Below are 24,240 nucleotides of genomic sequence, written 5' to 3'. Positions count from 1 at the left end.
ACGGGCTACAGTCCGTGCGGTCACAAAAGGGTCGGACACGACTTAGTGACTAAAAACAACAACCCCCACATCAGAGAAAGATCTGCCTTACTGATGCTGGTGTGGCCATCAGAAGCGTGACTCCCAATGGCGCTGACCAAAAAATGCTGTGGGTCAATACATTTTAGAAACTTCCAGATGACTGTTGGAGCAACTGCACCCCGCCTTTTGAGAGGACCTCTCGTCCCTCTAAATTCAAGTCATCTGAAGAGCTTCATGACTATACTCCACAGCTTTGTTCCAGAATTATTCACAGGACTGGGTAGGAAGTCAAATGAGGCAGGTGTGAGTGTCGGAGGGGACAGGGGCGGGTATTTCCATGGCTTTTTTGTACATGTGCGGTGGCTTCAGTGGCTCTGGAAGAGCTGTTATGTGCTGGAGAGAGGTTCATGATTGCCAGCATGTGGCCAGGTTGGAGATCGGAGGCCTGGCAATTAAAAGAAAGCCAAGGCGTAGGCTGATGAGTGAGTGTCATTTCAGCTAGACTCAGGCTAATTCTATTGTGATGATTGATGAAACTTTGCCTCGGATGGGAATTTTTTGGAGCAGTTTTTCCTAAAGAGAATGTTAGTAGGTATTCTAAGCCAAAAAGATCCTATGATGCAAGAAGTTTGGGAATGACTGTTTCAAAACAGTTAGATTTCTTTATTGCAGGCCTTCTCAGGGCATGCACTACACCAATGTGTGTTATGAATCTTCAAAATGGTGTGAGGCTTCTCAAGTTTATTTGACCCTGGAACTGTCTCCCTGCTGCTGCTACCACCAGTTCAACCTTATCTCATAGAACTGGAAGGCCAAGGAACACACTTTGGAAAATAGTGCTTTGTTTATTTTTTTTCAGGGGTCCTACAACATGTAATATTTTAAAAGTTAGATAAATCTTACATTTAATAATTTTACAATTAAAATGGATTTCTAAATTTCCCCAGTAGTAAACCACTTACCAAAAAAAAAAAAAAAAAAACCCAAAACAAACTTATCTTCAATTGTGAGGGTGATAAATATTTTTGAAAAGATCACTTACCACAAGAATCTGTTTTGTCCCCATCAAAAAAATGTACCTGAACTTTAAACAAAACTCACATTTTATTTAAGTTGAAATAAACTATACAAAATTTGACTTTCTTAACCAAAAACAGCAGCAATATTTTCTATATTATTCCTAGATAAGCTGCAAAACACTTATTTTTTGTAGGTTTGCTAGATTTTGCTTGTAAATCAAGATGAGGCAATAGATACAGTCATGGAAAAAGACAAAAGGAAACAGACAAATCAGTTGTCATTATCTATGGCCTCTGATCCCCTCCTGACCATGAAACTGAAGCGTTCAATATATAAGCTGCCGAAAAGCTTATGAAGATGTAGGAATGTAAACAGCAACAACCAAATGGGGAACAACAGTGGCAGGCTCTTCCATTCACACGTTAACTACAGTGTATTGCTTTAACTTCAGGGAAATAGCACTTTAGCAAAACACGCTTTGCCCACTCTTTTGGGCGACTTTGGAGAGACACGCAACAAACAGCAGCACTGAGGATGGTCTGACCTTGCCACCCTTCTTCTCTGGAAGTTAGAAGGAGAGCAGAGGTGTGTCTGTAACAAGGAGCACAGGTGGCTTCAGATAGTGATTCTTCCTGAGCTAAAACCTCCCATAGGCATTTATCAGCAGCTCATCTTGTAGATGAGAGCATGTGGCTGTGACTCGCCTCAGTCCATTCTTCCTCGGAATGGGTGTCTGATCCGTATCATCTCGTGGAGGTGAGAATGTTGGTTCCACCACTTTGCTAGCTGAGGAAGTTTGGGGTCCTCATCTGTAACGCGGGGATAATCATAATTTCCTTGATCCAGGCTTGTCCTACCGATTCAATGGAACATCCCCTGCAAAGTACTCAGTTAACTATTGCCCCAAGTGCACAGGTAAAGTGAGTCCAAGGCTGGGGTGTTCTGGGAACATCGATGGTTCCTTGCAGTTAGGAGGAGGCAGAGCTGGGACCCGAGCCCAGGCTAGACTCTGGACAGAACGCCCCTGCTTCTGGCGGCAAGTGGTGGTCCATGACCCAGGTGGTGAGAAGCACGGCCGTCATGTACAGAGAGGAGTCGGGTGGGCTGCTCATGCCTTCCCGCGGCCTCCTCCGCTTTCTGTGCTGGTGTGGTTATTGACCCCTGTCAAGGGGGGAAACCCAGGGCAATTTTCGCAAGCTTTTAACCGTAAAATAATGGGGGGAAAAAAAAAGTTGTTTTTTTTTTTTTTTAAATCAGACTGCAATACTTGCCATACTATCCCAGGGTAAGGTGATGTTATCACCTAGTTTTTATGGCTTTTGTCCCTTTTCATTTGGCAAACATTGATTCTGTTTGTTTCTTTAACTGAAAATAGTTATTCATGGCTTCCTGAAAGGAGTAGGATTGGTTTCTGTTGAAACAGCAAAAAAAAAAAAAAAAATTGTAAGGTTTTATGAAATCAGTGAGTTGGTGGGGGATGGGAGGTGTGGGTGGGAGGCAAACCCTGGGACCTCTAAGGTGTGAGAAGCAAACTTCTTATTTAGGAAATTCAGATTATTTGACCTTAAGAAACAAGAAGTGAGAGTTTCACTCAAAGGAAAAACCAAGGTTGGAAGAAGAAAGCAGAAAGCTTCCCATCATATAAATCACCCACCAGCTGATGAGTCAAGTGTAAGTGGCCTGAAACGGGATTGGGTGGAAATGCTTTTATGGCAAAATTACTTTTGCCAAGTCCCAAACACAAGATGAATAATTCGAGTTAGTTTACAGAAGTTAACACAGGTCTGAACTTGCATTTTCCAAGAACAAATCCTCAAAGCCCAAGGTCATTTTATCTGTGTTACCTGCCAGGGTTTCACCTTTTATGAAATGCTTTTAGACCTGGTGCTGAGCACCATCTTTTTTATACCTGTCCTTGGAAACAATAAGATACATGATGACGTGGATTCCTTTGACTTTCTCCTCGCAGTGTGCCCGACTGGACACCATCGTTTCTAAATACCCAGCAGCTAATGCGTACACTATCCCATCTCATCTTGTTTCAAAGAAAGACTTCAGCAATTCCTGTTCCAGCATGTTCCAGTTGCCAAGCTATGAGAAAGTACTCAAATTTGAAACCCCTGCACCAAACCAGTACAATGTAAGAACACTTTCTATGCTTCTTAGATATATATTGAGTGAATGGTTTACTAAAAATAAAAGAAGGGACGTGGGGAGCTTTGGAAAATAGCATTTAAACCAATTGGTAAATTAGTTAGCATTTGTTGACTACACAATGGCTACATGAGGCTGTGCAAGGCTCTCATAGGGAATTTTCTGAACCCAGAGAAAGGTGTGGGCAACACGGAGGTCAGCATGGGGCAGTGGGAAAACCTCTGCCCTGGAAAACTCTTATTGCAGTCGCTCCTATCACAGACATGAAATTAAAAGATGCTTGCTCCTTGGAGCGTAACATAATACGATAAACTTAGTGTATTAAAAAGCAGAGACTTCACTTTATCATCAAAGGTCCATATAGTCAAAGCTGTGGTTTTTCCAGTAGTCATGTATAGATGTGAGAGTTGGACCATAAGGAAGGCTGAGTGCCAAAGAATTGATGCTTTCCAATTGTGGTGCTGGAAAAGACTCTTGAGAGTCCCTTGAACAGCAAGGAGATCAAACCAGTCAATCCTGAAGGAAATCAACCCTGAATATTCACTGGACGGACTGTTGCTGAAGCTGAAGCTGAAGCTCCAGCTTTGGCCACCTGATGCAAAGAGCCAACTCATTAGAAAAGACTCTGATGCTGGGAAAGATTGAAGGCAAAAGGAGAAGGGGGTTGCAGAACATAAGATGGTTAGATAGCATCACTGACTCAGTGGACATGAATCTGAGCAAACTCCAAGAGATAGTGAAGGACAGGGAAGTCTGGCATGCTACAGTCCATGGGGTCAGACACAACTTAGCAACCAAACAACAACAACAACCACCTATCACATAACTTTCTGGGATGGTTTTCTCATCTATAACAATGATTGTATTATTCACTTACTTTTTAGATTGTTATAGGGAAAATAAACTTCTATCTTTCCATATCAGAAAATTGCTTTCTTTGACAGTAGTATGTCTCCAGGGCTTCCCTGATATCTCAGTTGGTAAAGAATCCGCCTGCAATGCAGGAGACCCCAGTTCCATTCCTAGGTTGGGAAGATCTGCTAGAGAAGGGATAGGCTACCTACTCCAGTATTCTTGTGTTTCTCTTGTGGCTCAGCTGGTAAAGAATCCACCTATAGTGCAGGAGACCTGGGTTCGATTCTTGGGTTGGGAAGATCCCCTGGAGAAGGGAAAGGCTACCCACTCCAGTATTCTGGCCTGGAGAATTCCATGGACTGTACAGTCCATGGGGTCGCAAAGAGTTGGACACGACCGAGTGACTTTCACTTTCAGTGCTTCTCTAGTTCCCATCACTTTGTAATCACTTAGGCAGAACAGTGTGGTTAATGGGTAAAAGATGGGCTTGGGTTCAAATCTTGACTCTGCCATTTTCTACGTGTGTGTGGCTTTGGGCAAGTCCATTAACCTTTCAGGACTCAGTTTATTGATATGTAAAGTGGGGTTATGGGGCTATGCCCTCCCATGTGGTACTAGTGGTAAAGAACCCGCTTGCCAATGAAGGAGATGTAAGAGACATGGGTTCCATCCCAGGATCAGGACGATCCCCTGGAGGACGGCATGGCAACCTGCTCCAGTATTCTTACCTGGAGAATCCCTTGGACAGTGGAGCCTGGTGGGCTACAGTCCATAGAGTCGAAAAGAGTCAGACACAATTGAGGGGACTTAGTTTGCAAGCACACAAAATGGGATTTTATGTCTACTCCATGGTGCTAATGCAAACATTAAACGAGGCTGTCTTGGCCTAGAGCTTACTTAGCGCAGCCCCTGGTGCATGAGAGTTCCACAATACATGGAAATCAGGAGAACTGTCTTTGGGGAAGTCAAGATACCTCTCAGGTTTCAGTTGTAAAATGGAATTAATTATACTTGCCCAATAGGGTTATTGTAAGAAGCAGATGAGAGCGTAGTGTGAGAGCACTCCGAAATACCTAAGACATGAATTGCACATAAGGCAGTAATACTATTATGCTATAATTTCTGAATATTTTGGCCTTAGAATGCTTCAGTTTAAATTTCCTTTTTCTTTTATAATACTTATGGATAATAGTTATTTTTCCAACTACAAAGATCCTGCCCACCTTCTTCGATGGATCCAATCAATTATAATGTGCTCAAAGCAATGTAAGTGCCTGTTAGATCAGCACTGTCCAAAAGAAATACAACTGGGGTCACAAAAGTAATTTGTTTTCCTAGTCGTTGTGGTGACTCAGTTGCTGAGCTGTGTCTGACTTTTTGCAACCCCATGGACTGCAGCACGCCAGGCTCCTCTGTCCTCCATTATTTCCCAGAGTTTGCTTAAATTCACGTCCGTGGAGTCAGTGATGCTATCTAAACATCTTGTCCTCTGCCGCCCTCATTCTCCCCTTGCCTTCAATCTTTCCCAGCATCTGGGTTTTTTCCAATGAGTCGGCTCTTCACATCAAGTGACCGAAGTTTGGAGTTTCAGCTTCAGCATCAGTCCTTCCAATGAATATTCAGGGTTGATTTCCTTGAAGATTAGTTGGTTTGATCTCCTTGCAGTCCAAGGGACACCCAAGAATCTTCTCCAGCACCACAATCGGAAAGCATCAATTCTTCAGCGCTCAGCCTTGTTTATGGTCCAATTCTCACGTCCATACATGACTATTGGAAAAACCATAACTTCGGCTATATGGACCTTTGTTGGCAGAGTGATGTCTCTGCTGTTTTCCTAGTAGCTACATTTAAAAGTAAAAAGGAACAGGTGAAATTAGTTTTTAATAATATATCCTATTTAACCCAGTATGTTCAAGATATTTCAATATCTAATAATTAGTAATAAAAACTACTAATTAGATGTTTTACATTCTTTTCCTCATATTACATTTTTTAAATTATTGTGTATTTTATACTCAAAGCCCGTCTGCTTGTGGATCAGCCATATGTCCAGCACTCAATCGCTATACATGGCCAGTAGCTTCTGTGTGGGATAGTATAGCTCCAGATACTCTTCTCCTAGGGTAACCAGAGCCTGAAAATAATAATGATGATGAGATGATGAAGCACTTTTCATGGCCTTGTTCTGTTCTAAGAGTTGTGTATTCACTGATTTCATACTCACAAGAAACTGGAAGTAGATTCTCTTGTTCTCAATTGACAGAAGAGGAAGTTGAGGTTCAGAGAGGGGAAGGGACTTGCCCAAAGTCACCCAGCTCGAAGAGACCACTTGCACACCAGTGAGAACAGCTGGGTGCAGAGGTTTGAAACTGGGGAGTGATCAGAGTCTCCATGTCCCAGCAGTGCTGGGCTTCCTTTCGTAAGCCGTGTGACTGCTCTGTGCCAGTGATATAATTTAGAATCCAGTGGGGAACTCAAGACGAGAACTAGCAGACCGCAAGCAAAATAACTGCAAACTGCGGCCAGCTTTGAGGAAGACAAACAGTTGGAGCCTGAGGGAGAGAATATGTATATGGTATGGAGGTAGGCGTATATTTTAGACTGAGTGGTCAAAGAAGGTGAGTGCTCCCTCTCTGCGACCTACGGGGGGAGCTGAAGGGTGCTCTAGTTAGCGCTTCAAACCTTCATGTCCCCAACCCACCGTTCCTGAAGGCTCAGCTCCAGTCCTGGTATACAGTAAGCATGCAATAAATGCTTATGGCTTAAAGGCATAACTTCCTTTGTTAATCAAGGAATGGCCATCCCCCAAGTCAGAACTCTGTCCTCCTGCCAACAGAGCAATTTTAGTTGCAGGTTTTTTGTTCATTATTGTTTTAATGCGGCTCTGAAAGTAAGACACGCGCAGCATAAAATACATCCAAGCATCACAGAAACCCGAAAACCAGAAAGTAGAAGTCCCTTATCATTTTGCTTCGCAAACCAACCATCAAAAACCAGGGGCAACACGTGTATGTGTATGCCTATGGCTGATTCATATTGATGTATGGTAAAAACCATCACAGTATTGCAAAGTAATTATCCTCCAATTAAAATAATTAAATACATTACAAAACAAAACAAAACCAGGGGCAGTTTTGTTCATACTCTCTTCCTCCCTTAGTCCTTCCCTCAGTTTTGGGATTATACTGTCCATCGAATGCTTGCGTTTCTACTTAATATCTGAGTTTTTTTTTCCTCTCATGGCAATACAATAAATCTGTTTCATTCTTTTTTAATCTGCCGGTGGAGCTGACTCTTTTCTTAGTCTAATGGGAAAATACACGTGACACACAGTCAGTGTAGGTATACAAAAATGTCCCCCTTTGCTGTTGCTTTTCTGTCTGGGCGAAGAATAAAGCTGAAGCAGTGTTTTGTCTACAGGAGGCTTTTTTCAAACCTGGAGAACAATGGTTGAGTCAACGGGCGAGCAGCAGAAATGCAGTAATCCTGTTAGCCACACTGCTCTGAGGCTGTCAAGGCCCCTCTCTGCCTTTGCTTAACTGTGATCCCCCGATTCTCTATTCGAAGCCTTTCCCGCGGTACCTGTTATTACTTCCTCTCCTGCATCCTGGATTCTCTCCCCGTGTCCAGTAATTACCTGGCCCATCTGATCTTTTTGTTTGCCCTCTCTGCAGGCAGCCTGGCCATTTGGTACCCTGGGAAAAACTGAATTCCTCTACCTTTGTCAACACAAAATCAAAATGCCCTCTGTATTTCTTCAGAAACATTTTTTTTTTTTTTTACAAAGGAGTATCACAGAAAATCAAGCCATCTTGGCCCCAGCAAACAGTTTCACTCATTCAGTAAATAGTCCCAGCCATGGCAGGTACAACTTTTATTGCATCTTTTATCTAATGAATACAGGAGACTGACTGCCAATTGGCATTTAACATATATATGACTCATCATAAGAATGATCTCAGGGTTCTTTTTTTTTTTCCCAAAATTATTTTTAGAGTTCTGAACACTCTCAACTGTACACTGCCTGAGTCGACCAAAATCCTTGTTTTCTGGTCAGTCCAGAAAAGTCAAAATGACACAGTGCTTGTAAATCTTATCACAATCTTAAGTTACACGATTTCTTTGTACATCCTATATCCTACACGTATAGAAAGATTATTTGAGCAGTGAGGAATGAGGGTGGGGATATGTAGGACTCAGTGTTCAAAAAGAATGAAAATCATAGAGGAAAAAGTAATGAAAATAATTTGCCTAGGTAGCTTTACACACTTTTTATTTTTATTTATTTATTATTTTATTTTTTAAACTTTATTTTTCTAATTGTGTATTTAGTTTACCCAACTGGGCTCAAACTAAACATATTGCAATTTTTCCCAATATACTCTTTTGTGACCATCTTTCCATGTCAATAACTTTTTAGCTACACAAACGTTTCAAAGTGCAAAGTGTTGCTTTGGGTGAATCTACTGTGGCTACCTTAACTAATTCCATATCGCTAAACGTATTCTAAGTTTTCCTAGGTGTTTACCTTCTAGGTTTATGATTCTTTTGCCAACTTACAAATGTCCTATTGAGTTTTAAATGCAATTGCATTGAGTTTGCAGATAAATTGGGTGAAAATCTTTACAGCTTTGGGTAATCTGGAAACGCAATCTATCTTTTAATTTATTATGTTTTCTTTTATGTCTTTCTGTAAAAATTTTAATGATTTTCTTCATATTCTAGTTATACGTAACATTATACATTAAAAAAAAAGCCCACTTTCCGGCAGGTGATTTATATTGACTGGGCGTTCCCCCCCATCCCCACCCCAATAGCTCCCTGCCTCAGGTCGAGCAAGAATGATCTGATCCATCTTACAGATGAGGAAAAAACCTCAAATCCAGAGAAATTGAACAGTTTGAGCAGGATGCCCCTCCCCAAGTGAGGGAAGTGACCAGGGAAGCCGGGTCTGCAGGCTGGCACAGGGCACCATCCTCGGTGTTGTGTTGGATCCCCAGACCCTGGCTGGTGATGAAAAGTCATTGCCCACTGCAGCTGGGGCGAAGGTCAAGTATGTATGAAGGTCAGCCAGTATGACCCTTTCTACTCACATCCGCTCATTTTCTGAGAACAGGTTTAAAAGAAAAAAAAAAATTTTTTTAACCCCAAAGTGCCCGTCCTGACGTGATGAGAGGGACAGAGAAAGGCAAAGCCCTGAGTGCGCTGCGCTTGTCTCCCCCCTCCAGGCCTCCGACTCCTGCTGCAAGCAGGCGAACAACGTCTGTGCCCGAGCTGGGTTTGTGTCCAAAACCCAGAGAGGACTTTTCGCTGTTTCTAAAACAGGACCCGCCCCAGGTAAGCAGCTGCTCTGCACTGGCCTTGGCCTGAGGCTTCCTGTTCCAGGTCTGATCAGCAGGGCACCCGTTCCTTCACAGGGAGTCTCTTTCCCTGGTGGCTCAGACGGTAAAGAATCTGCCTGCGATGGAGGAGACCCAGGTTCGATCCCTGGGTCGGGAAGATCCCCTGGAGAAGGGAATGGCTACCGGCTCCAGTATTCTGGCCTGGAGAATTCCCTGGACAGAGGAGCCTGGCGGGCTACAGCCCATGGGGTCGCAAAGAGTCGGACAAGACAGAGGGACTAACACTTTCACATCAGGCTTTGGGGGGGTGTGGGGGTGCAGGCAGGTGTTATAGGAAGAGGAGGGGACTGGCTCCCCACTCAGTGGAAGAACTGCCGGCCCCTGGGGTCTGCCTCCCTTTTAGACCCGGCGCACATGCTTCGGGCAGCAGCTGGGGAGGTGTCTTCCCGAGCCTGAAGAGCACCATGCGCACATCCCAGGTGCCATTGCAGACCCTGGGGGAAGGCAGGGCGACCCCTGGGCACTGGGCTGCAATATTCCTTTCCTCCCAAGCCGGCCAGCAGCTTCATCATTTAACGTCAAATCACTGGGAGATCACTCTGTTCACAGAGCTCCTGCGCGGTGCTTTTTTCCCCCGCGGTCCTCACACATCTGTCCTCCAAGAGCCATGCTCTTAGTCCTGTGTGTCAGGTGAGGCAAAGGAGGTCCAGAGAGGCGAAGTAACTGGCTCAGTGCCACACAGCTAAGAAATGGCAGGCCTCAGCCCAGAGGCACCTCTGACCCCCGTCCTCCCAAGGCGATTTCTGACTCTGGGATTCGGGAACGCACAGGGCTTGCCGGCAAATGTTTTCCCTGCTGGGTGGGGACGGGCGTTGCCCCCGGCCTGTGCCCCGAACCAGCCTTAGTGAAAAGTTCCCAGAGAGATCTGGGGACATAACAGTCCTCACTCCAGGAACACGGGTTAGATTAGACCTTCCCAAATGGGTCCCAGAGACCCCCGAGGGAGCTCCAGGCCCCAGAGCCCAGGGGAGGAGCCAGGAAGGAGTGCCTCTGCAGTGACGCTTCTCGGGAGCTGGGTGTGGATAAAATTGCAGCACATGTCAGATTTCAGCAAATCCAGATTAAAGTTGAGAAGATCAGTCTGAGGCTGAATAACAAAACCAGCCCTAATGAGGAGGTTCAGCCCCAGCTAAAGCGCCCTGCCTTGCATCACCACGGGCAAAACCGCACCTTGTTTGTTTAGATGGAAGAACAAACCTCTGGGTTTGGGCCAGAGGTCCCACCAGTGAGCCTAGGAATGTGGGCAGCCCCTCCCTCTGGGAGGGTCCTCAGGGGCCCCTTGAAACAGCAGGCAGGGGAGAGGTGGGCACTAGCATCTGTTAAGCTCCTACTGTGTGCCACAAGCTTTCAAAGCCCCAGGGATCATTGCCTGGTGCCTGTGTGCTCAAAGAGTGGGGGTTATTATTTTTATCATATTGACCTTTCCATGTGGCACTAGTGGTAAAAGAACCTGCCTGCCAATTTGGGACAGGTAAGAGATGCGGGTTCGATCCCTGCGTTGGGAAGATCCCCTGGAGAAGGGAATGGCAACCCATTCCAGTATTCTTACCTGCAGAATCCCATGGACAGAGGAGCCTGGCAGGCTACAGTCTATAGGGTCGAAAAGCGTCGGACATGACTGAAGTGACTTAGCCCGCAGTATTATTATAGCAGCCCTACTTAACATGCGAAAATGATATTCAGAGAGCAGATGACTAACACAGGGTTCCACACCTGGATTTGAATCCAGGCCCTTTATCCAGCTCTGAGGCCTGCTTCCTTAAAGACTCCTTTGGTGTCCCCCAGTTTGCCAGGGGCCAGAGCCTGGGGAATCGGCTCCTCTGAGAGAAGCAATCTGCCTAGACCTCTTGGGAAAATGCTGTGGTTTTGCCCCCTCCCGGTGTGGGAAGAAACCAGATGTGGAACTGTGACTGGAATTCCCGATGTGTTGCAGCTGCTCTGAGTGCCTGGCCCCCAGGGGCTGAGGGCCCAGTCTGGTCTGCCTTCAGTTCTGAGTAGAATGCCCAACTTTACACACTGGCTGATGGGATTTTCTAAAGTCTGAAGGCGCCAAGCCCAAGGTCAGGCACTTCTCCAACATCCTCCTCTCTTGTTGATGATATTGTTCAGTTGCTAAGTCATGTCCGACTCTTTGCAACCCCATGGACTACAGCACCCCAGGCTCCCCTGTCCTACACTATCTTCTGGAGTTTGCTCAAATTCATGTCCATTGAGTCAGTGATGCTATCTAACTATCTCATGTTCTGCAGCCACCTTTTCCTCCTGCCTGCAATCTTTCCCAGCTTCAGGGTCTTTTCCAATGAGTCAGCTCTTTGCATCAGGTGACCAAAGTACTGGAGCTTCAGCTGCAGCATCAGTCCTTCCAATGAATATTCAGAGTTGATTTCCTTTAGAATTGACTGGTTTGATCTCTTTGCTGTCCAAGGGACTCTCAAGAGTCTTCTCCAACACCAGAATTGGAAAGCATCAGTTATTTGGCACTCAGTTTTCTTTATGGTCCAACTCTTACATCCATACATGACTGCTGGAAAAACCATAGCTTTGACTAGATGAACCTTTGTTGGCAAAGTGATGTCTCTGCTTTTTAATATGCTGTCAAGGTTTGTCATAGCTTTCCTTCCAAGGAGCAAGTGTCTTTTAATTTAATGGCTGCAGTCATCACCCACAATCATTTTGGAGCCCAAGAAAATAAAATCTGTCACTGCTTCCACTTTTTCCCCTTCTGTTTGCCATGAAGTGATGGGACCGGATGCCATGATCTTAATTTTTTGAATGCTGAGCTTCAAGACAGCATTTTCACTCTCCTCTTTCACCCTCACCAAGAGGCTCTTTACTTCCTCTTCACTTTCTGTCATAAAGTGGTGTCATCTGCATATCTGAGGTTATTGATATTTCTCCCAGCAATCTTGATTCCAGCTTCTGATGCATCCAGCCCAGCATTTCGCATGAGGTACTCTGCATAGAAGTTAAATAAGCAGGTGACAATATACAGCCTTGTCATTCTCCTTTCCCAATTTTGAACCAGTCAGTTGTTCCATGTCCTGTTGCTTCTAACTGTTGCCTCTTGACTCACATATAGGTTTCTCAGGAGACAGGTAAAGTGGTTTGGTATGCCCATCTCTCTAAGAATTTTCCACAGTTTGTTGTGATCCACACAGTCAAAGGCTTTAGTGTAGTCAATGAAAGTAGATGTTTTCTGGAATTCCCTTGCTTTCTTTATGATCCAACAAATGTTGCAATTTGATCTCTGGTTTCTCTGTCTTTTCTAAACCTACATCTGGAAGTTCTCAGTTCACCAACTGCTGAGGCCTAGCTTGAAAAAATTTGAGCATGACCTTACTGGCATGTGAAAGAACACAACTGTATAGTAGTTTGAGCATTCTCTGGTAACGCCCTTCTTTGGGACCAAAATGAAAACTGACTTTTTCCAGGTCTCCTCTCTATTCCTCTTTTTTTTAAAAAGTTATAAAAACATGAGGAAATACTTCTATCTTAAAATGTCACTTGAAAAAAAATGGGGGTAGACTTCCCTGGTGATGCAGTGGATAAGAATCTGCCTGCCAATGCAGGGAACTAAGACACACGGGTTCAGTCCCTGGCCTGGGGAGATTCCACAGGTGATGGGGCAACTAAAGCCCACGTGGCGAAACTACTGAAGCCCACAAATCTAGAGCCTGTGCTCTGCAACAAGGAAGCCACCGAAATGAGATGCCCACGCACTGCAGCAGGGAGTAGGTCCGCTCGCTGCAACCAGAGAAAGCCTGAGAGCAGCAATGAAGAGCTAGAGCAACCAAAAATAAATAATAAATAAATAACCTATAAAAAAATAAATAAAAGTCAAAGGACTACAAGTTAAAGCAGCAATAAGATATTGTTCATGTAACAAAAAATAAAGAATAGCTTACCAAAAAAAAAAAAAGGGTGGGTGACACAATTTAACCCGCACTATGGGCCCAGCTCCATGAGACAGCATCTAGTGCCCGAGAGAGGGACCGGGAGTAACTACAGCAGAGTATTCACCTGGTTTTTTCTGGGCTGTGGGAGCATAAACGCCTTTCCCGCTTGCTTCTGCTTTTTAACATTTTATAATCAAGCATTGCTTTAAACTTTTTTTTTTCTGGTAAGGATAATAAAAATTAAAAAATAAATATATGTGTAAATGAAACAGGAAGATAATTTGAGAGATATATTGTTTTATTGTTCAGTTGCTACTTCGTGTCTGACTCTCTGAGACCCCATGGACTGGAGCATGCCAGGCTCCTCTGTCCTCTACTATCTCCCAGAGTTTGCTCAAATTTATGTCCATTGTGTCTGTGATGCTATCTAACCGTCTCGTATACCAGTATTATAAATGTTGCTAACTGGACATCTGTTTTGTTTTTTTTAATTTAAGGGTATATTGGGACTATCTTTTCATGTTATTAAAAACCCTCCTGTGGCTGATTCATGTTGACGTATGGCAGAAACCAACACAATCTTGTAAAGCAATTATCCCCCAATTTAAAAAAATAAAAGTTCCCCTAGAACATCTTTTATTAATGCATGTGTGCTAAGTCATTTCAGTTGTGTCTGACTCTTAGTGACCCTATGGACCATTGCCCACCAGGCTCCTCTGTCCATGGGATCATCCAGGCTAGAACACTGGAGTGGATTTCCATGCCCTCCTGCAAGGGATCTTCCCGACCCAGGGATGGAACCCATGTCTCTTAGTCTCCTGCATCAGCAGGCGAGTTCTTTACCACCTGGGAAGCCCAAACGGTTGTGTAGTATTCCATTATCCAGTGGTACCATAACTTAAGGGAAAAAATGCTCCCTTGTTGGAGATTTAGGTTGTTTTAAACTGATTACTCATATAAATAGAGTGGGAGCAAACATCCTTATAGCTCGCACCTGTGTACAATTGAGATTATTTCCTTAGATAGATTGCCTAACGTGAAACTGATAAGTCGAAAGGTATGTAAAACATTTAAGGTTTTTGATATTTGTGACCAAATTGCCCTTCAGCACAGAGATAATCTATCCACCTGCTTCCATGAAGACTCTTCCTCCCTTCACTATTCCATCACTAATAGTGATTGCCATCACCATATTCCCATGTAAGTAAAATCTTGCTAATAGATCCCATATTGTTGTTTTCAGTGATCTTGCAATGGAAAAGTTGATTTCATTTAAAACAAATTTAGCTTTAGGATGTTTAGAAAGTTTCAAATATTTTTTGCATGCTCAATGCCACCATTAATGTAGTTTCCCCCACTTTTCTGGGCTCCCAACTATTTTTAGTTCATGTGTATCCAATTGTACATTGGTGTCACAGTACACCCAGTATAGACTGCTAGGCTTTATTTTACTTGTTTTCTCTCCCCTTGATTTTCAAGAACACTGCCATGGGCCTCACAGTGGTTGCATTTACCACCCGCAGGGCTGATATTCCACCAGAGTGGGCTGTTTTCCCATAACTGTGCCCTTGTACTTGGACCTTTAGGCTCGTCACCATTTCTCACACTGTAGCTACTACTGTGGTGTACATCTTTAGGCTTAGAGCTTTTCCATCATGTTGAATAATTTTCTTAATTTCCAAGTAATGGGAAACCAGGGTCAAAGTGTGCAGCATCTTGGAGGACTTCCCTGGTGGTCCAGTGGTTAAGAATCTGGCCTGTAATGCAGGGGACACAGGTTTGATCCCTGATTGGGGAACTAAGATCCCATGTGCTGCGAGGCAAGCATGCCTGAGCCCACAACTACTGAACCTGCACACCACAACTGAAACGTCCACGCGGCGCCACTGAAGACCCCACGTGATGCAACTAGGACCCGACACAAATAAGTGTATACACATATTGTTATATCAAAATATATGTATTTAAAGTGTGCAGTGTCTCGAAGGCCTTTGCCTAGCAGTGCTGCTTTGCACCCCAAAATGCCTGCACCCACTTACATGGCTGCCAGCTCTTTGGGCTTCCTGGCGGCTCAGTGGTAAAGAAGCTGCCTGCCACTGCAGGGGACGCAGGGGACAGGTTTGATCCCTGGGTTGGGAAGATCCCCTGGAGAAGGGAATGGCAACCCACTCGAGTATTCTTGCCTGCAGAATCCACAGGACAGAGGACCCTGGTAGGCTATAATCCATGGGGCCGCAAAGAGTCGGACACAACTAAGTAACTAATCCATCAGCTCTTTAGGGGTGAGACTGCTCCCTCTTTACCTCAGCCCAGATCATTCTCTTCTTCCTTAGAGCTTTGTGCACAACGTACTTTTATTCTGACACAGTTTCTTGAGACACAGGGTATGATAGGAAAGAATGGACATTGAAGGCAGATGGTTCTGGGTCCACATAGTAGGTGCTCAATAAATGTTTGTTAATTACATAATTAAGAATTATTGGGCTTCCTAGGTGGCTCAGTGGTAAAGAGTCTGCCTGCAGTGCTGGAGACACAAGTTCAATCCCTCGGTTGGGAAGAACCCCTGGAGAAGGAAGTGGCAAACCACTCGAGTATTCTTGCCTGGAAAATTCGGTGGACAGAAGAGCCTGGCAGGCTATCATGGGGTCCCAAAAGAGTCAGCTGTGACTTAGCAACTAAATAACAATAACAACAAACTGCATAATACTTACTGAACAACCGCCATGTGCCAGGAACCTGAACGGTCCTTTTACTGCTGTAGCCTCCCGGCCGTGGGGAGATTTACTGTCCTTAGTTTATACAGGAAGATGCTGGGCTTAGGCCCTGGTTAGATGGATGTCTCTTGGCAAGGTACTGAATGCCTCTGAGTCTGTTTCCTCATGTTCAGATTGGATGTGCTAACACCCACCTTGCAGGGCTGCTGTGAGGATTAAATGAGTTAAGTCTATGACGCATGGACACACGTTCTCTAAATGGTAAATGTTACTTCCAGTTATTCCAGGCAGATCCTATTACTTGACCATCCTGGAGCAATACTGCCTTATAGTCATTAAATGTATTCTTAGGCATAAGGCACTGCTTTTTATTTATTTGAGAAGCGTTCTTTATTCTGTCTTAAAATTTCTTTCCTCTCAGGGCATTATGATGTGAACGAATCCCTTGTGAAGCAGTCACCGAAGATATTGATGTCTTGTTTTAAATCAAAAACCGACCGTGGATTAAAGCTGACGTCAATAGGCCCAGGACCCGGTTATTACAACCCAAATGGTCACCCCAAAGTTCAAAAAAAGACTCTGATCCCGTGAGTCCTGATTATTCTGATCTTTCTTCTGAAAGGTGTTTCTGGGGAAGGACCCCAACACGGGGGGAAAGGAAGGGGTGTCACAGCTTGGCAGACACAAGCTGGGTAGCTCTCGTGGAGCCCTTGTTGATACAGCTTGCTGAGTGCATCGTATTTATTGAGCAACTATTGTGTGCCAGGAACTTAACATCTTCAAAGATCATGACAGCTCTATTGTAGGAATGATTGTTTCTGCTTCATAGAGAAGGAAGTCAGGCTTCAGAGAGCCTGAGGGGCTTGCCTAAGTCCACACAGCTAAAAGGAAGGTGCCTCTGGGACTCAGGCTCAGGACTGTTTGGATCGTCCAACATTCCCCACAATGCTGTACTCCCCTGGTACAGCATTGTGATATTACTCTATTTTTTATAAAATCTCCACTGGGGTGGCAGGATATATGGAAGCAATGATGCTCTCACTGTCTTGTACTGATAGGTTAAAAGCCTAGACTCTAGAGTTGGTCAGACCTGCTGCATGCGAACCTTGGCTGTGCTGTTTTTGTGCTGTGTGACCATCAGCCCTGCTCTAACCCCTCTGAGCCTCCATGCCCTCCACTGTAAAGTGGGGATAATTTATCTGAACGTTGCTTTCAGATTGAAAACCAAGCATTGACATAGTAGGTACAAATGGTGACTCAAAACAAATTTTGAACGTGAAGACAGGGATTTGTGTTACTGTTTTTAATCTCCCATACATTTAATGTTACTTTCCCCTTAGAGACTCAAAAATTCACAGGCCTTAATATTTCTCAAAACAGATCTAGAACTTCTAGAACTAAGACCATCAAGTTTAGTCATCCTGTCATTTCTAAGTCTTCACCCCTGCATAGTCCTCTCCAGCCATCAGTGACTGTAGGGAGGGCTGACCAGCGGGGCTGGGACTAAGGGTGTATGTAGCACCTGGGACCCTCCAGAGAGGCCAGGCAGCTGGTGGGGCCCACAGCCACAGGGGGTGAGAGAGGGTGGGCAGCCCAGGAACACTGGCAACACTGGGTCTGCTCAGACCGTCAGCCCAGGACAAAGGGGTCAGGGGTCAGGGAGAGGAGCAAGGCGTGAGCCTGCTATGTCCAACCCAGGACCTGGAGCCGGGACTCAGACCTCAGATGGAGTCCACCAGCTAAGTCCCTGATGCCCAAAGGATCTGGGGTTCTGTATGTTGACACGCTTCACAGGCTGCAGGGCTTGGGACCAGGAAAGGAAAGTCTCCAGAAACAGGCTCTTTCCAAATGTCAGGGGCTCCCTGCCTCCGGGTTGGCTTGGGCAACGCTGCCCCTCAATGGAGTGGGAGAGAGGGTGGGTTTCAGGGTTAGCAGACCTGAGTGGGAATCACAGCTCCATCTCTGGCAGGAACTCCTCCTCTCTGAGCCTCCATGTTTCCATGTAATTAAGTGCAGATAAGAACCTGTGTTATTAAGTGCAGATGAGAACCGGGGCTTCCCTGGTAGCTCAGCTGGTAAAGAATCTGCCTGCAGTGCAGGAGACCCCAGTTCGATACCTGGGTTGGGAAGACCCCCAGTGGGATGGGCATGGCAACCCACTCCAATATTCTTCCCTGGAGAATCCCCATGGACAGAGGAGCCTGGAGGGCTGCAGTCCATGGGGTTGCAAAGAGTGGGATCAGCTACCCACTCCAGTATTCTTGGGTTTCCCTCATGGCTCAGTCGGTAAGGAATCCGCCTGCAATGTGGGAGACCTGGGTTCAATCCCTGGGTTGGGAAGATCCCCTGGAGGAGGGCATGGCAACCCACTCCAATATTCTGGCTTGGAGAATCCCCGTGGACAGAGGAGCCCGGCAGGCTACAGTCCATGGGGTCGCAAAGAGTCAGACACAACTGAATGACTAAGCGCAAGAACCTGTGAGGATTAGATAAGAAAGGGCTTGAAAATAGTTCACTCTTCTTATTACAGCAGCTATTCTTCTATATCCTAGAGAAGATTTGTGAGGGTAGAGGAGCTGGCTGTTTTATGGTGTGGCAGCTCAAGCCCCCATCCCAACTCTGGAAGCTTCTTCAGGGAAACAGTGAGGAGAGGGGAGAGTACTGCGTGTTCAACTGTCTTCTGAGCTGTGTCATTTGACCTTCGTTTGAGTTTGGACGTTGAGTTTGGACGAGTGGTTTGAAACAGTCTCATTTTACGGCATTTGCCTCTGTTGGTCAGCAGGTCCTAGCCATTTCTGGTGCTGAGCTGAAGGCTGTGGGGGGGCTCAAGTGAATAGAACACCCTCCATTGCTTTAGCCAGGCTCTCCAGGAACAACTCCAGAGCAGGGCAGAGGAGTGTGCCCCAAAGTGCTGGGTGGTGTGTGCCCCGAGTTTGCATGGCCACACACATCCTCAAGGGCCGTCTTTCCAGCAGGATCAGTGCAGTATTGCCGGCATGTCTGGGGGTGGGTCTGGGGCCCATTGGCTCTCCATGATGCATCCCGGAGGGATGATCCTTGCTTAATAAACCTAGGAATCACTGCACACCATCCTTCTGCCCCTGGCAGCATCACAATACACATGAACTTATTAACGGCTCTGAGAAGGTCTGTTACATTGTTCAAGGCCCTGACAGGTCCCGCAGTAAAGGGACATGTCAAACCCAGTGTCTCTTAAACTTGGATTCACCCTGGTGAGTGGATGGCACCCCAATTTCCTCGGCAGGCTCTGGGGTCGGGGGCTGCCCTTGGTGCCTCCCTGGGCCTTTGTTTCCCCGTGTGTGAAATGAAGGGAAATCTTTCCATTTCTGACACTCTGTGACCCCAGTTTTGCTCACTGTGCCTGTCCCTCAGGAGAGCAGTTGGGGGCAGTGAACATGGAGCCAGCCTGGACCCACAGAGGCAGGTCTGGGATATCCTTTTGAGTTGACATGGAAAGGAATGAAATCGAAAAATCTGTAATTTCATTTTTTTAAAGCAAAGCGATAAAACTAAAGCGTGCTGTTGGTTATTCCAAAATAGCATCCATCTGTTGATGGCAGATGAGAGAGAAAGGGATGTAATATAAAGAAAAGATACAGCCAGATATGGTAGTATTTCAGGAGCATCCAAACACCTGTCTCTCCCATTTTAAGAGTATCCAAACTCCGGTCTCTCGCGTTCAAATTCTGTTTCGTTTCCTGCGACCCTGGGGGGAAGCGGAGGAAGTACCTGGCCTGTCCTGGGGTTGCCAGGCCCCCGAGAAGGTCTGGGTTGTTTCCTCCCCATCAACATTCTGAGGATTTGCTACATCTAGCCTCCTCATGCTCAGGTCTCTGGGGCTATGTGGGGCAGTGGTAGAGAATCTGAGCATCGTCACCACATTTCTGTTTTGGAAGCCCGGGCATCACGTGCATGTGCCAGGACGTGGGGGGCCTGGCTTTATTTCTCTTGCTGCAACGTGCAGGGTTCCCTGTTCTCGGGTGGGGTTCCAGTTTGCAAAAGTGGTATTTTTGGCTCTACTCTCTTCAGGACGCGGAAAGGACAGGGGAGATGGTCATTCTCACGGGAGTGGCTGAGCCCAGGTCACCGACCCCTGCTGGCCTCCTGAGCTGGGAATGGGCTGGAGAGGCTGTGGCATCGTGGGCATAAGCGCAAGCAGGGGCTCAGGCCCCTGAAACTCCTGTCTTCCCCGCTCACCAGCTCCTGGGAGGTGGGGGCAGGGGCGGGGGTCACTTTACTCCCTGGGAATTCAAATTCATCCTCTGGGAATTGGCGCAAGAACACTTTATAATTTGAAAAGACTCTGATGCTGTGAAAATTGAGGGCGGGAGAAGGGGACGACAGAGGATGAGATGGTTGGATGGCATCACCGCCTCAATGGACATGAGTTTGGGTAAACTCCGGGAGTGGGAGATGGACAGGGAGGCCTGGTGTGCTATGGTCCACGGGGTCGCAAAGGGTCGGACAGGACTGAGAAACTGAACTGAACTGACACTTTATAATGGGCTTGTGCAGGCACGCTACGTCACTTCAGTAGTGTCTGACTCTTTGCGACCCTATGGACTGGAGCCCACCAGGCTCCTTTGTCCATCCTCGCAGTTCATCAGTTCTGGCACACTAGCTTTCTGTGTGTGTGGCTTGTATTTTTATTGAAATGTGTGAGCGAGTGAGTCCTCTACACTCACCCGATGTTTCTCTAGTGGCCCTGCAGGGCAGATGCTATGCTGGGGCTAGAGGGGTGTTGGTGTGGTCATTTCTGGGCTCCACAGCTGCAGAACACATCACCAAGCATCTCTTTGCTATGGCCACGTTGCTGACTCAAAAGCTAAGAGGATTTTGCCGCTCCCAGGGGTCTTTGGAGGAGGGGCTTCAGTTAGGGCTTCATTTCTTCAGGTCTTCGGCATCTGTCACAGTGATGACTCAAGGGCTCAGGGTGAGTCAGGGTGAGGGCTTTTTGGAGATCAAAACAGTTCCTCCTAGGTGCTGCCTTCCAACTCACGCCAGCAAGGAGGTGAAACACCCACTGACATCTTTCTAACCCTTGATCTGCTTCCTAGAGTTTTTAAGCCACTGGTTTTGCTCAGACATGCTGTCCTGTCACAGCCAGAGTGGAAGAATCAAGCCCCGTTGGCCCCGCTCCAATTTGGGTAATTACACTGGACCCACCTAAAGTTCCCCTGGGATTTTCAATTAGATATGGGATGCTTCTTCCCAAGCGGCTGTAATCTGTCACCCGCTACCCTGTTAAACAGATACCACATTCCACCCTAGAGGCAATCGGCTGCCCTTTAATGATGAGAAAAAATTGCCCCTTTATTCCTCCCGACCCTGGGAATCCCTGAGGCAGAGTGAATCTGTGCCTGGGAGTGTCCCGAGGGTCTCCGATGCCCTCCCCCGGTGACCTGCTGAGTCGTCCTGGAGACATTCATTATTCTTGGGGTGATTTGCAAATAGCTCACATTGGAAGCTGCAAACACAGCTTAATCCAGTTGTGGCCAACTCAGAGCCTTTGATAGATGTTTTCTTTCCACCAGGGCAGAACCAGATTGGCTTTTATAACTGGGTGATGAGGCTCATAAAAGCCCTGGTCACAATGTGCTGTGGCTGCCCTGGGCTTGATGCAGTCTGACCCCAGTGATTTGCCCAGCCCCACAGTGACACAGAGGGACCAGCCCTGGATGATGATAAAACTGTCAGGTGGGGTATAGACGCCTGGGCTCCCCTGCTTGCTTCGAATCCCCCTGCTTCTCTCTGCAGTCAGGCCGATGTTCTCATGAATAACAGGGCCTCAGAGATGGATAAGACACCGGGCGTGCGTGCTAAGTTGCTCAGTCGTGTCCGACTCTTTGCGCCCCTATGGACTGTAACCTGCCAGGCTCCTCTGTCCATGGGGTCCTCCAGGCAAGGATATTGGAGTGGGTTGCTGTGTCCTTCTCCAGGGGATCTCCAGGGGATCTCCGATAGAGAGCTAGGAAAGTCAAAAGCATAGAAAAGCTAGTGTGTATCGTGCAGAGAAGAATGGCTGCCATGTTCTGAAGGGCCAGCCACACGGTGCTCAGAGCCTCACAGACGTTGTCTGGGGCTGCTGCTGCTAAGTCGCTTCAGTCATGTCTGACTCTGTGCGACCCCATAGACGGCAGCCCAGCAGGCTCCGTCATCCCTGGGATTCTCCAGGCAAGAACACTGGAGTGGGCTGCCATTGCCTTCTCCGCAGACATTGTCTCGCGTCCTCCAGCTCCCTCACGCGTCAGGATGGTTACATAGAGTTCACAGAGGATGCAGACTCACTCAGGCGGTGGAGCAGAGAATCCAGGTCTGTCTGACTCCAAAACCCATGCTCCTCTGAGGAGCTGGGGAAGGAAGGTGGGAGATGGGGAGGACAGTGGCTGGGAGAGTTTCCCTGGAGGAAGTGGGAAGCGATGAGGGGGTCAGAGTTCCCAGGGAAAGGAGGTGCTCCCGGAAAAAGGACCAGCACAGCAAGGCGTGGAGTTGTTGGGCAGTGCTGGGCTGGGTGTTTCTGAGAGGTGGCCTGGGAGTTAGTGGCATTGAGAGGCCATGGGTAGAAGTTTTCCTGTCGCTCCCCATCAGGGTCTGTAAGGGGGATGGTCAGAAACCCAAGCGAACAACCCAGAATTCACGGGTGGATGGAGGCTTGAAGCCGGGCCAGGGCCCCAGCCTCTGGCTCCTTGTGCCAGTCCTGGCTTGTTCCACTTCCAGGCTTTTTTTTTTTTTTTTTTCACTTCCAGGCTTTTGTACCTGCTCTTTCCTCTGTAGGAAATGCCCCCTTCTCAGGAGACACAAGAGACGCGGGTTCGATCCCTTGATTGGGAAGATCCCCTGGGTAGGAAATGGCAACCCACTCCAGTATTCTTGCCTGGAAAATTCCATGGACAGAGGACCCTGGAGGGCTACAGGCTGTGGAGTCACAAAGAGCCAGACATGGCTGAGGGTGCACACTCTGAGCATGACTGTCCATCCACACTTTCTACCCAAAGAGTTCCTGCTTACCTTTCAGGGCAAATGTTCTCTCTTCTAGGGTAGATTTCTGGATTCACCCAGTTGGAATCTATTCTAACATTTCATGTTTTAGAAAAATGATATGGTTTTTCCAGTAGTCATGTATGGATGTGAGAGTTGAACTATAAAGAAAACTGAGCACTGAAGAATTGATGCATTTGAACTGTGGTGTTGGAGAAGACTCTTGAGAGTCCCTTGGACTGCAAGGAGATCCAACCAGTCCATCCTAAAGGAAATGTCCTGAATATTCCTTGGAAGGACTGATGCTGAAGCTGAAACTCCAATACTTTGGCCACCTGATATGAAGAACTGACTCATTGGCAAAGACCCTGATGCTGGGAAAGATTGAAGGCAGGAGGAGAAGGGGACAACAGAGGATGAGATGGTTGGATGGCATCACCAACTCGATGGACATGAGTTTGAGTAAGCTCCAGGAGTTGGTGATGGATAAGGAGGCCTGGCGTGCTGCAGTCCTTGGGGTCTCACAGAGTTGGACACGACTGAGCGACTGAACTGAACAGCACACGTTCATCTTCATAACAGTCCTGGGTGGGAGGTATCATTATCTACCGCTTTACAGATGAAAAAAACTCAAGCTTAGGGAGGTTAAGAGACTTTGCTAAGGATGCACAGCTAGTGGGCGGGGAGGTGGAGATTCAGACTCAAGCCATTCTGAGTGCAAAGCCTGTACTGTCTTGAGTCATCCCCAGCCGTGATGGTCACTAGCAGTGGACCGTCAACCCCAGGGAGCACTCGGGGTCTGTGTCTTAGCACACTCCAGCCTGGACTTCCCAGAGTGTTGGCACAGAGCCATATATGGGGCTGACACTCTCCAAAGATCCAAAAGTTGAGTTGGTGGGGCCAAGCCTCTCCTGGACATGTGGATGGAGAGGAGGATGAGGGACAGCTCTCACTCACTCTCAGCAAGAATCTGCTAAGAGACTGATCCCACCTGCCCAGCCCCCTGCAGGCCATCGCTGGTCAGGAGAGTAGACACTTCAGTCTACTCAATGAACTGGGCTCGGGGTGACCCAGACCCATGAGGTGACCTCATATGGTGGTTGGCCCATTCCAGCTCTAACTTCCAGGAATCATGATGTCAGTCACACACTCATCAAATTCCTGAAGGTGCTCTGAAGG

The 24,240-nt window shown here is 46.7% G+C and overlaps 1 protein-coding gene across 1 annotated transcript in view; it reads left to right on the top strand.

Annotated features, from left to right (window-relative positions):
• STPG1 (sperm tail PG-rich repeat containing 1) overlaps positions 1-24,240 on the top strand; it is a 58,667-nt gene that overhangs the window by 27,149 nt on the left and 7,278 nt on the right. Inside the window, exons 6-8 of the mRNA XM_061147834.1 lie at positions 3,011-3,181; positions 9,279-9,387; positions 16,484-16,649. Coding sequence (XP_061003817.1) covers positions 3,011-3,181; positions 9,279-9,387; positions 16,484-16,649 — 446 coding nt within the window. The remainder of the gene's footprint in view (positions 1-3,010; positions 3,182-9,278; positions 9,388-16,483; positions 16,650-24,240) is intronic.

The sequence above is a fragment of the Dama dama genome, chromosome 8 (genome assembly GCF_033118175.1).
Source record: "Dama dama isolate Ldn47 chromosome 8, ASM3311817v1, whole genome shotgun sequence".
Classification (NCBI taxonomy): Eukaryota; Metazoa; Chordata; class Mammalia; order Artiodactyla; family Cervidae; genus Dama; species Dama dama.
This window is presented reverse-complemented; position numbering and strand designations above follow the sequence as displayed.